The 13,915-nt window shown below is 44.4% G+C and overlaps 1 protein-coding gene across 4 annotated transcripts in view; it reads right to left on the reverse strand.

Annotated features, from left to right (window-relative positions):
- PGAP1 (post-GPI attachment to proteins inositol deacylase 1) overlaps positions 1–13,915 on the reverse strand; it is a 479,543-nt gene that overhangs the window by 96,573 nt on the left and 369,055 nt on the right. For all 4 annotated transcript variants that reach the window (XM_073633146.1, XM_073633147.1, XM_073633144.1 and 1 more), the window contains one exon: positions 13,510–13,707. In XM_073633146.1, the coding sequence (XP_073489247.1) occupies positions 13,510–13,707 (198 nt within the window). The remainder of the gene's footprint in view (positions 1–13,509; positions 13,708–13,915) is intronic.

Here is a 13,915-nt window from a genome sequence, read left to right on the forward strand (position 1 = left end):
ATTGCAGCCATCACCGACAATCACGCTAGGTCTTATTTTCGGGGAAACAGGGTAGCACTGCCTCGTTCTTTTCTTCCATCTGGAGGGTTTTGGTTACTCTGGCGTCTAGCACATAATCCAAGTATACCACCTCTAGCTTGGGGTCAGCTACGATTTTTCTGTATTTACTATCCACCCCAGGTTTTGTGGATAAGAAATACCTGCGCAGAGGTTGTTTTTTAGGTTCTTTGCTGTATCTGCAAAGAACAGCAGATTGTCTAGGCATGGTATCACGCCTATACCTTGCGGTCTCAGGCCCTTTAGCGCTTCTGCTATAATCTTTGAGAAGATTCTGGGCACAGAAGAGATGCCGAAAGGCAAAAGATGTGTACTGCAGATGCAGGGTGGCCACCGGCCCCTGGATCGTGAACCTTAGGCATCTTTGATGACTTTTCTTTATGGGTACATACAAGTATGCATCTTGCAAGTCTATTGTGGCCATGCATACCCACGTTCTTCTGTTGAGCGGCTTAAATCTCCTGGAATGACAAAAGGGCGCCTTCCCCTGCTTGTTTTTTGCTTTGGGGGAGCCCTTTGTTCTTCGCTGCTGTCCTGTCCAGGACCGTTTACAGGTCTGGCCTGAACAGAAAATTTCCTGTGAATGGGATCCCACACAGCCTATTCCTAGAGGCGATGTCCCCTCCTATAACTTTCAGCCACAGGGCTCTCTTCCCTAAGGTCATGGCCCTAGAAGATATCTTCCCATTTCAGCAGATGCATCTGCTAGAAAATCTGCCACTCTGGTTAGTGTGGGAATTGTCCTCACCGATTCTTCCCTTGGCCTGTCTCCTAGCAACGCTTGCAGTTGAGACAGCCAGCTACTAGGGTGCGAGCTGTGCAGGTGGAAGCCATTGCCGGATTCAAAATCGCCGCCCCTGCTTCTCATGCTCTGCATCATCAAAAGCTAAGTTGGATTTGTTTGCAACTCTCACGAGGGAGGCATCCACTTTGGGACATTTTCACCCAAGTCTTGGTGTCTTCCTCTGCAAATGGATACCTGCGCTTGACCGCACCTGGTATAAAGAGCTTCTCCTGGGTTTTCTGGGCTGCAACCCCCTTGTATATTTTGTCGTGAAGGGAAAGCCCTGCAGCTTTTTGCTCTTTGATACCCAGTGTGTCTGCTTATAGTCTTTGGGCTAGGTTCCACAATTGCAACCTGAAGGTTGCATGATTTTTTGACACAATTTTGCCAGGGATTTTGATGCAGCTTGAAACCATGGTGTATTCTTGAGGTCTATGGACCTCAAGTCGCATCGAAGTGAGACCAAAGTTGTGCAGGGACCACTTTGAAGTCGCTGCGACCTGAAGTCGCACAGATATGAACAGTACTGTCATGCGACTCTGCAGTCCCAAGTCGCATGACAAGTTGCACCAGATGAGACCGAGCCTTGGAAGATTATCTGTGCCTTTTGAGGGAAATAGGGTACCCTCTGATGCCGAGTCATCCTCCTCGGAATCCCAGCATAAGCTGTCCTCTGAGATTTGATCGGGGTTATCCAAATTGACTAGATGGGGTGCTGGCTTGGCTAGAGCTTGCTGGCACCTCCAGCTTCTCTACTGGCCGGCCACCGGGATCCTCTGTTTAGAGATCCCTTTCTGCTTCCTGCTCCAGCCCCGCCCCCAGCTGACCCCGTGCGGGTTGGAGGACACACCTGCACCTGCCACGTCCTCTCTGGCGTACTCCTTACTGGGTTTCAAATAGGGAGGGGGCACATTAAGGGCCTTTTCCCTGGAGCCTCCAGCCTCCACCAAGATGGCCGCCGACCGGACTGCACGATCGGAAATGATGCGTCCAGCCTCTCTTGCTATACCTCTCAGGACCGCAAACGAGGGGATCTGGCAGAGAGGTTTGTGGGATGCGAGCGGAATACAATCAGTGAGCAGGAGGGTCAGCGGCAAGGTCACCTGCACAGCGAGGGTACCTCTAAAGCACCTGGAGTGTGGGGCTCAGCCGGATGGCTCTCCACCATCGAGGAGCTGTAGCTGTGGGGAAAAATGCCAGCAGCATGTAGTGCAGCTGGGGGGATAGTTGCATACCCCTCTGTAGGGGCGAAACTTCAGGCAGAGCCTTGAGGCTCAGATTGCTGCCCCTGCTTGCCCTCCCAAGGCCCCCTGGGCTGAATGGGATGCTGGTCAGGGAGTCCCCTGCAGAAAGCACAGAGACTGGATAAAATAACAAACGTTTTCAGCTCCTGTGGGTCCGGAGGAAACACAAAACAACTGAGGCACACAGGTGAGACTAACAAATTTATAATTGTGGACTAATGTGTTTCCTGTTGCAGGAAGGAGGAGCCTATCTCTCGGATGCTGCCCTGGAAGACGATTGGAGAAAAAGAGAAGGCCAATACCTGCCCTTTAAGATGCGAAGATCCTAATTCTGGTACAGACCAGTTTGTAGGAAGGCCAGAATGTGAGGCACAGAATCTCTGGGACTGAACTGACTAAATTCCCAGCAGGCAAAATAAGATTTCCAGGTATGATAACAGATCCTAATGGAAGTGGCTATTCTTGCCATCAGCAAAGTAGTAATCACAGACTCAGAAATATCTTTCTTTCGTTCAACAGCAATGCCATTAAAGACTGGATGAATAGAGAGTGTCTTGAGATAGCAGATCTGGCTTGTTAAGAAGAGACCAGGGGTTGTCTGCTAGTGAACTGAGTATGTCTGTGCACCAGCTTCTACTGGGCGAGTTTAGTGCAATTAGAATCACCGTTTTTCTCTTTTGCTTTATTTTGTGTATCAACCAAGAATATGGAGTGGAGGGAAGACATAAGTTAGCCTGAACAGCGACCAAGAGATAATTAGAATATCCAAGGCCAGGCTAGAGAATCCTTAGTTCTGGCAACAAACAAAAGTACCTTGTTGTTGAAACTGGAGACAAGGATGTCGGTTTTACTTTCTTCAAAGCAGCCAGGCTCCTTGTGCCCCTGTGATTTCTGATTTATTCCACTGTAGTGGCATTGTGACTGTACCCAGATTGGGTGTCCCTTCAGAAGGGAGGTCCAGCGCCACAGGGACAATCTGACTGCTCTGTGCTCCAAGATATCAATAGGGAGTTTGGTATCCTCTCTTGACCATGTTCCCTGCAAGAACTGAAACACAATTCCCCAGCCTGACAGATTTGCATGTGTTGTAAGGACTTTCCAGTGGTAAGGAAGGAAGGACTTCCTCACTGATAGAGCTAGTGTGATGATCCACCAAGATAAGGAAATTCTTGTCTGGCTGGATAGGAGCATGGGCAAGTTGAGAAAAAGGGCCTGCTTTTCCACTCCGCCTAAATATTTTGTTAGAGAGGCCTTCACTTGAAGTTGCCTCGAAGGAAGCAACCATTATGCCCCGTATACACGATCGGATTTTCCGACAACAAATGTTGGATGTGAGCTTGTTGACAGAAAGTCCGGCTGTGTGTATGCTCCATCGAACATTTGTTGTTGGACTTTCCTCCAACAAATGTTGGCTAGCAGGTTCTCAAATTTTCCGCCAACAAATTTTTGTTGTCGGACTCTCCGATCATGTGTACACAAGTCCGTCACACAAAAGTCCACGCATGCTCGGAATCAAGTATGAGTCGGAAGCGCTCATTCTTGTAAAACTAGCGTTTTTAATGGAGTTATCACGTACTTCTTGTACGTCACTACGTTCGTAATTGTTTCGCCAACATTTGTGTGACCGTGTGTATGCAAGACAAGTCGGAGCCAACAACCTTCGTACAAAAATCCACGGTTTTGTTGTCGGAAAGTCTGATCTTGTGTACAGAGCATAAGACCTTGAACTCTCATGGCAAATCTCACTGTGGGATTTTTCTTGGATCTTAGTTTTCGAGCATGAGCTCTTAAGAGAAAGAATTTCCTTTTCTGGAAGAAACACTCTTGGCTTAGGATGTGTCCATGATCAGACCCAGGCATTCCAGGCAAAGGTATAATGAGAAAAAATACCGCGCTATAGTGAACAAATAATTTCGTGCAAATAGTGACACAGAAAAATAAATGATGTGAAAAACCATACAAATTCTCAAATTAATGATTATAAAATTCTAAAAAAGCAGCCGCTATATGTGAGATACACACAACAACATAAATAATAACAAAGGTAGCAGCGCTGATATCCCAAGAAGTGAATAATTGGTGCTTGAATATGAGATTAACCATATGAAATTGTATATAACCATGAACTTAATAAAATAAACCAACAAGGTTTGGTAGATCATAAGCTCAATAATAGCATGCAATGCCAAGCTGCGGTTTCCAAAGCGAGCAAAGTTCTTTCTTGTATTAAGAGAGGTATGGACTCCAGAGAGAGAGATATCATTTTGCCCCTGTTCAAATCATTAGTAAGACCTCATCTGGAATATGCAGTTCAGTTTTGGACACCAGTTCTCAAAAAGGATATCGGGGAACTGGAGAAAGTGCAGAGAAGGGCAACCAAACTGATAAGAGGCATGGGGGAGATCAGCTATGAGGAAAGATTAGAGGAACTGAATTTGTTCACTCTTGAGAAGAGGAGAATAAGGGGGGATATGATCAACATGTTTAAATATATAAGGGGTCCATATAGTGAACTTGGTGTTAAGTTATTCACTTTACGGTCAACACAGAGGACAAGGGGGCACTCTTTACGACTGGAGGAAAAGAGATTTCATTTCCAAATACGGAAAGGTTTCTTCACAGTAAGAGCTGTGAAAATGTGGAATAGACTCCCTCCAGAGGTGGTTCTGGCCAGCTCAGTAGATTGCTTTAAGAAAGGCCTGGATACTTTCCTAAATGTACATAATATAACTGGGTACTGACAATTATACAGTGGCTTGCGAAAGTATTTGGCCCCTTTGAACTTTTCAACCTTTTGCCACATTTCAGGCTTCAAACATAAAGATAAAAAATTTTAATTTTTTGTGAAGAATCACCAACAAGTGGGACACAATTGTGAAGTGGAATGAAATCTTTTGGATTTTTGAAACTTTTTTAACTAATAAAAAAATGAAAAGTGGGGCGTGCAAAATTATTCGGCCCCCTTGCGTTAATACTTTGTAGAGTCACCTTTTGCTGCGATTACAGCTGCAAGTCGCTTGGGGTATGTCTCTATCAGTTTTGCACATTGAGAGACTGAAATTCTTGCCCATTCTTCCTTGCAAAACAGCTTGAGCTCAGTGAGGTTGGATGGAGAGCGTTTGTGAACAGCAGTTTTCAGCTCTTTCCACAGATTCTCGATTGGATTCAGGTCTGGACTTTGACTTGGCCATTCTAACACCTGGATACGTTTATTTGTGAACCATTCCTTTGTAGATTTTGCTGTATGTTTGGGGTCATTGTCTTGTTGGAAGATAAATCTTCGTCCCAGTTTCAGGTCTTTTGCAGACTCCAACAGGTTTTCATCCAGAATGGTCCTGTATTTGGCTGCATCCATCTTCCCCACAATTTTAACCATCTTCCCTGTCCCTGCTGAAGAAAAGCAGGCCCAAACCATGATGCTGCCACCACCATGTTTGACAGTGGGCATGGTGTGTTGAGTGTGATGAGCTGTGTTGCTTTTACGCCAAACATATCGTTTTGCATTGTGGCCAAAAAGTTTGATTTTGTTTTCATCGGACCAGAGCACCTTCTTCCACATGTATGGTGTGTCTCCCAGGTGGCTTGTGGCAAACTTTAGACAAGACTTTTTATGGATATCTTTGAGAAATGGCTTTCTTCTTGCCACTCTTCCATAAAAGCCAGATTTGTGCAGTGTACGACTGATTGTTGTCCTATGGACAGACTCTCCCACCTCAGCTGTAGTTCTCTGCAGTTCATCCAGAGTGATCATGGGCCTCTTGGCTGCATCTCTGATCAGTCTTCTCCTTGTCTGAGCTGAAAGTTTAGAGGGACAGCCAGGTCTTGGTAGATTTGCAGTGGTCTGATACTCCTTCCATTTCAAAATGATCGCTTGCACAGTGCTCCTTGGGATGTTTAAAGCTTGGGAAATCTTTTATCCAAATCCGGCTTTAAACTTCTCCACAACAGTATTAAGGACCTGCCTGGTGTGTTCCTTGGTCTTCATGATGCTCTCTGCGCTTTCAACAGAACCCTGAGACTATCACAGAGCAGGTGCATTTATACAGAGACTTGATTACACACAGGTGGATTCTATTTATCACCATCAGTCATTTAGGACAACATTGGATCATTCAGAGATCCTCGCTGAACTTCTGGAGTGAGTTTGCTGCACTGAAAGTAAAGGGGCCGAATAATTTTGCACGCACCACTTTTCAGTTTTTTAATTGCTAAAAAAGTTTAAAATATCCAATAGATTTCGTTCCACTTCACAATTGTGTCCCACTTGTTGGTGATTCTTCACAAAAAATTAAAATTTTATATCTTTATGTTTGAAGCCTGAAATGTGGCAAAAGGTTGAAAAGTTCAAGGGGGCCGAATACTTTCGCAAGCCACTGTAGGTAAAGTTGATCCAGGGAAAATCCGATTGCCTCTCTGGAATCAGGAAGGAATTTTTTCCCCTGCTGTAGCAAATTGGAGCATGCTTTGCTGGGGTTTTTTGCCTTCCTCTGGATCAACTGTGGGTATAGTATTGGGTATATTGGATTGTACGTTTTTTTTTTTTTTTTTTTTTTATGGTTGGACTGGATGGACTTGTGTCTTTTTTCAACCTGACTAACTATGTAACTATGTAACACTAAATGAATTATACAGCATTAATTAAATGAAAATTAGTCCATGAAAAGTATGTGAAAAGGCCTTAGGCCCAAATCCCGGTCTTCAAAGTGGAATGAATATAATGATTAAGTGAATAATTCCTCCACCGCACCACCGTGATAGCTCAGTAAAAAATGCGCGCTTACCGCAGGGCAAGCCCAAAGGAACTTGCGACCTTAACCCGGTCAGACAACAATACTTCACTGCCTTTATCCAGAAGGGATGATTGAAAAACAATGCTCCACCAAGCCACAAGGGATCGGTCACACCATGGAGGGATGTAAATGCAACTCCAAGATAACGGGATGGTTCCCATTCAGAAGTTCCCCAAGAAAAGAAAGGGAAACACCATAGCGTAATCCTGGTAACTGGTCGGCTCTCCCTCCAGCTCGGTGTCGGCAGTGTCTCCTCTCAGTCCTGTAGGGGGAGGAGCTCTCATTCGGGACATCCGGAAGGGGAAGGAGAAATCTTCTATCCAGGCAAAGGGAAGGCTGGGAGAGCAGAGTTGAATATGATCACCCAGCCAAAAGCCTGGAAGAGCTGAATTTTTTTGTGGACGTTTTCTGAGAGCCGAAAGGGACATGAATCCTTCAGAAAGTCGTCTAGATAGCCTGTGTGTCTTCGATGTCTTAAGCTCTGAGAAGGGCAAGCCAGAAGGATAGGCCAAAGGGCAGTGCGACAAACTGGAATTTGTTGTCTGCCACTGCAAAACAGACATCGCTGATGAGGTGGGTAAATGGAAACAGGCATCTTGTCTCAGAAAGACAATTATTGACCTTGCAGATTTCATGTGAAATTTTGAAATGTGGAAGAATTTCTTGATATGTTAAATCCAAAATATAACGAATACACCCCCCCCCCCCCGTTGGAGTTTGGAACCAAGAACAAGTTTGAGGAAAATCATTTTAAGCTAGACAATCCAGTGTTACCAAAGTTATTATATGTGCCATTTGGTATATGTTGTTACTACCAATAGGGTTCATAGTGTACTTGATACTTTGACATTACTGTTGCCTCAAAAAAGAAGAAATTTGAAAAAAAAAAAATCCCTTTAAAGCTGTCTAGTTGCAGTACTGGCATAATGACTCTCTGGGACAAGAGGTAGTTCAGGGCTTTCGGCAAATCTAACTGACCTTGAGTTGTTTTTGGCTGGATTTGAAAATGAAAGCGGTAAGGGGGATAAAGCTTTGAACTCTATCTTGTACCCATTTGAAACCTCCGGATGAACCCACAGATCTGGAATGTCTGTGACCCAGAGAGAGGCAAAATATGGCAGAAGCTCATCCCCCCCCCCCCCCCCAAATCTCATGAGTGAGGATGCGCAATAACTGTAAAGCGGGCATTGGGAAGGGCTTGGTGGCTTTTGTGCATCAGGTCTTGTGCCAAAGGAATGGCCGAACTGAAGATTTCAAAAAGGTAAAGCCTGGTTAGAGTGGACACGTGATCTGTGAAGAACTAGGAGTTACCAAGGAAAGTGGTTTTGGGACCTTCCTCTGTGGAAGTAAAACTTTTACTTGTGACCTCTTTGATGAATTGGTCAGGTGCCTCAAACAGAAGTCTTCCTTGGAAGGGCATACATGTGAGGTGCTTTTTGCAAGCAGCTTAAGCTGTCCAAGTTTTTAGCCATAAGATTCTGTGTGTGTGTGTGTGAAAGGAGATTAGAGCCATTCTGAAAATTTGTCTCATGACATGTGCTAGGGCATCCACACAAAAAAGATCAGAAGAGAATTCCTGTAACTGCTCTGAAACAGAACTACCTAAATACAGGGTCATGTTAGTTTTTCATTGGCCTAGTCAAGTTAGCTGTAGTTTGACATACTTATGTTGCAGTGAAAGTTGGTTGCAGGATAGGGCCTGCAAGATTAGAGAGTGCCTTTAGGAGCCTCTCAAATTTCTGGTGCTCCACTGAAAGAGACGTATCATCATTCTGAGGTTGAGTGTTGTGTGGACCTTAGGCAGAGCAAATGTTCGCCTGCAATTTTGAATTGGCTCCCTTTCGCCTGGTCTCCGCCATAGCTACAAGTGAGGGTATTCCCCTGTGGGGTACCCACAGAGTAGAGTGTGGGAAATAGGGAAAGCATGTCCGGAAGCAGTACGTGTTAATCCATGCGTGGACTGTCTTAACAAATCCTTGAGGAGAAAGGGCAGGCCGGGAGAAAGCGACCAAGTAACTTCTAAGGGTATGATTTAACACCTTATTCTCCACCCAAGACAAAGCCCTGAGTGGTTGAATTTTAGTGCCAGGTTTGAAAAGTTTCAATATGAAGCAAATCCATTTCAAACATAGCTTTTTTTTTTTTTTTTTTTAAACAGTAACATGCAGAAAAACAGCGTAAACCCTGTCCTACCTGTCCATGAAGGTGGACTGTGTATAATGCCCAGATTTATACGTCATGGTGGGCATACCCCCAAAGAGTTGAATCACGGCCCTGTACCTGTGTAGCACCCTGTAGCTGACTCAATGCATTAAGCCAAGTGCCAAGGCGCGCGCCCATGCAGGATCCAGTGCCTGAGGCAACGTTACAGGCCATCCCCAGAGCATGGAGTCTGGCTCGCAAGGTTTTACCGAGGTTGCACCAATCTGGGTACACTGCTTCTGTGTAGGCACCAGAAGACAGTGAGGTGCTGATTGAAGAGTTCTAAGAAAATAATAAAGAAAAAATAAACTAAACTAGTCAAGCTGATTTCTCCGTGAAAAACGGAGGACTCAGAGTGGGGTAGAGTTGCAGAAAAGATGTCCCAGGGGTGCGTGTCCTCAAACGCTTGCCAGTGTCCAATCGCCTAAAGATACATGCCTATAACCCATGGTGTATGAATATATTATCTGTATCCTGTACTTTGCAATTTAGATAACAGAGACCCCATGGATGGGGGCAGGTTTACAGGGGAATGCCTGAGAGGAATGGGGGTAATGTTCAAAATATGGATCGAATAGTTATCGGTAAGGCCGAATATTGCAGGCCGATATCAGCATTTTTTGAAACATCTGTATCGGTCACAAACTAGACCTATATATATTACCGATATTGGTGTCCGTGCACCGCAGCCATCTTTTTGGGGCCCAGAAGCCCGCAGACCCAGTGTGCAGGAACACGTGGGATACGCACACAACGTTATTATGCTTCCACGCACTGGGACTAATGTTCTGAGTCTGACAGGCCTCCCTCGCCTCATAGACGGACACGCCAGCCGCCCAGCAGCCACCCACCCACAGCAGGATGCCAGCCAGCATCCACCCACCCACAGCAGGGTGCCAGCCAGCAAGTACACCCACAGCAGGGTGCCAGCCAGCAAGACCACCCACAGCAGGGTGCCAGCCAACAAGACCACCCACAGCAGGGTGCCAGCCAGCAAGACCACCCAAAGCAGGGTGCCAGCCAGCAAGACCACCCACAGCAGGGTGCCAGCCAGCAAGACCACCCACAGCAGGGTACCTGCCATTTTTAACCTTACTCTTTCAAATTCCAATGCAAATGGATGCAGAGAGAAAAAGTAAAAGTGTGGTCTGAGACTATTTCTCGTCTCAACCATCTCCAGGAAGAGCAGCAGTGTGCAACACATGCACAAACAATGTGAGCATGGGATAAACAACTGCAAAAAACAAAAACACATCAAATCTTCATCTAAGAGTTCATCATGTTGAATTATATAATGAAGCACAGAGAAAACAAACAATCACAAAGTGAAATACCACAATCCCACCAAACAACAATAAAAGATATGTTTTCAGAAAAAAGCTAAGTGGCTAAATTCAGATGGAAAATCCCAACAGCTGGACAAAGCAATCACAGAGATGAGGGTTACGGATAACCAGCCATTTACAATGGTGTCTGACACTGAATTTCAGCGGTTGATGTCCATAGCTGAGCCAAGGTACCCACTGACGAGTGAAAAGTATTGTCGAACCGAAATGCTGGGAAACATTCACCAAAAGGTATTTGAAAAAGTAAAGGCTATGCTGCAACCAGAGCATGCTGGCAACTCACTCTCATTCATGAATGACTGATGGTCAGGACCAACAGAGTCACTAATGAGTCTTACATGCCACTTCATTGACAGCAAATGGACAAAAAGGCAATTGATGTGGACACAAAGGTGTTGCAAGGATCCCATACTGGGGAGTACATTAGAGAAATATTTCTAGGCATGCTTCAAGACTGGGGAATAAACAAAGACCGAGTGATGCTTGCGCTTCGTGACAGCGGCGCAAACATGGTGAAAGGAATGAGGCTTGCTGAAGTTTCAGACCTCAATTGCATGGCACACACCCTGAAACTGTAGTAAATAATGGTCTGTCAAGCCAGAGAGCTTTGATAGATATAATCCCCATGCTAAAGAGGTGCACAGGCCATTTCCACCATTCAGTCCTTGCCAAGCGGCGACTGAGGTGCATTCAGGCAGACCTTGGCCTACCCAAAATCAGCCTAATTCAGCCTGTTCCAACACGTTGGAATTCAACTTCACATGCTGCAAAGAATGCTGGAACAGAAGCGAGCTCTGAGCATCTATTCAGGCGAACATGGAGGATATAGTTGTCCTACTACTGATCAGTGGGACATTGTAGCCAATGTCATTGAGACCCTCCTCCCCATAGAGGAAGTGACACTAGAGGTGCGTCATTACGACTCATCTCTGTCATCTGTCATCCCATGTGTGAGAGTGCTGAAGATGCTTCTTCAAGAGAATGAAGGACCAAACACAAGTGGCATTAAAACAGTCAGGCAGGTCATGAGGGACAGCTCCAAACGCTTTGAGAAGCATGAACAGAATAAAAATGTTGTGCTGGCAAGTCTTTTGGATCCTCAATACTAGAATCATGCTTTCTCTTCTGATGATGTATTGACCAAGGCAAAACAATGGCTGACAGAAGATCAACACGAGCTGCTGGAGGTTCCTGCAGAAAGGTCAAGTTTGGAAGAGCATGTTACTAATCTGTAAGAGCAGGATTCTGCAAAAACAGACAAACCTCAAAAAAGACAACAAGCAGAAGAGAATCTTCATCGTGGTAGAATTGATGCCATCTTCAGTGTGTTATTGGGGCCTCATGTGAAGGATTCTTCTGAATGTGCATCAATAATCAACCTGGATGATGAACTTCATCTCTATTTGAAGGAACCAGTGATTGACAGAAGAAGTGGTGATCCTCTTCAGTGGTGGAAAGAAAATGAGTCACGCTACAAACGACTTGCCTCTCATGCTAGAAGATACCTCTCTGCTCTTCCTTCATCTGTACGAAGTGAGTGTGTTTTCAGTGAAGTGGCAGCAATTTATGAAAAAAAAAACAGAACCCATTTAACAGGTGAACATGCTGAAATGTTATGCTTTTTGCACTATAATATTCTACTTAACTGGGAGTATTGAAGAAAGTGTAGTGTCACTGTGTCCTATCCATTGTCTAGCTTTTTGCACTGCAGTAGTGATTTAAATTTAATCAGTGCAATGCACTAGTAACAGTTATACTTTTTCTATGTTTTGGGAAGTCATTTAAGAAGTTATTGTTCTTCAAGCACTTTATATTTCCCAGTTGTTTACTTTTAGATCTTGTTCATCCCACCATGGTGCATTGCAGACAGATTTTCAGATCTGTGTGTGTTTTTCTTCCATCAGTTTTCATGTGAACGGCAAGTCCTTAATGTTTAATTTTAACAAACATTAACATGTTCAGTTTTATACCAGATTTGTGCATAAAATTGGTGTTATTTTTGAAAAAGATTAAATGTACAAAATATCGGCAAATAATATCGGCTATCGGCAGGAGGGGTGGCCGAAATATCTGCATCGTATCGGCACCGAAAAAACTATATGGGTCGATCCCTAGTCCAAAAGCTTTGCCAGTGTCCAATCACCCTAAGGTAACAGCCTATAACCTAAGGTCTATGAATATCTGATCTGTTTCCTATACTGTATAATTAAGATAAGGGATCTATTCTCCATTTTAGGTTAGGGGTGAAGTAATGCAAAACATTCCATTTTACCCGAAGGTCAACCGTGTGTCAAAAACTGGTAGTTTCAAGCACAGATAAAACACAAAAGGAATGTGCCATTTATTCCAAATTGCATACAACGGTTTCAGGCATGTTAACCATGGCTTAAAAGAGTAGTTCCACCCAAAAGTGGAACTTCTGCTTATCTGATTCCTCACCCCCTCCAGTGCCATATTTGGCATCTTTGGGGGGGGGGGGTGCCTTTTTTTGACAGATACCCTGTCCCCACTTCCGTCGGACCTTGGCGAGGTACATCACAAGTTCCGCCCCTCCTGCTGCCGGGCCAGTGAGAGCGCAGCGCGCTTCGTGCATGTGCAGTAGGGACCCGGCTGTGAAGCCGCAAGGCTTCACTGCCGGGTTCCCTTACCGTCAACGGCGGCGGCAGCCGATGTAAACATTGGCTGGGGTGCCGACATCACTGGACTCCAGGACAGGTAACTGTCTTAATATTAAAAGTCAGCAGCTACAAATAGTGACAGCAGGTGTGTGGAGAAGCACCTGGCCCTCTGTCATGGGGGAGGGGGGGTGGTAGTTGGGGAACAGATGGAAAATGTAACATGTTACCAAAGGTGAACTTATCCTTTAAAACAGAAGGTATCTACATGTCACACGGCCATCACTAAATCACAATAATAAGAGATTTGAGTAGTTCAGTCATCACATAGCGGTCATATCAACATTTACATATTTTCTTCATTTTCTATTGAGGCATACCAAAAATAAAACTACTGCAGAATTAGGCAACTTCAGTTTTTGCAAGAAAGATATTTACAATTGTAATAGACATGGGATTTTTGACTCAAACCTTTTCAACCTTTTCCACACTGCTGCCACTATTCCAATTATGAACTTAAAAAAAAATCCACTCCAGTAGGCTACTCCAGTTCCAAACATGAATAGTAACAGAGATGCCACAGGAAATAGCAATCCTAGAGAATGTAGCTCAGATGAGTCCAACTGTGGCAACCCAATGCTGCCCCAAGTATCTTTAAACCACTCATACCTGTAAAAAATAAATAAAAAAATCAATCATCTTCACAGCATACTAAAGAAAAAACCTATTTCACTATGTAGGTATGTGCAACAACAGTATAAATCAACAGGGAAAAAAAAAAGGAACAAAAAGGATTTTTTTTTTTTTTTTTTTTTTACTGAAAAACAGCCACATCCCAAAAAAATAAGAAATGTTTTGCCTTTCATTTCTATTTTAA

This window comes from Aquarana catesbeiana, linkage group LG06, assembly GCF_042186555.1.
Source record: "Aquarana catesbeiana isolate 2022-GZ linkage group LG06, ASM4218655v1, whole genome shotgun sequence".
NCBI classification, from domain to species: domain Eukaryota; kingdom Metazoa; phylum Chordata; class Amphibia; order Anura; family Ranidae; genus Aquarana; species Aquarana catesbeiana.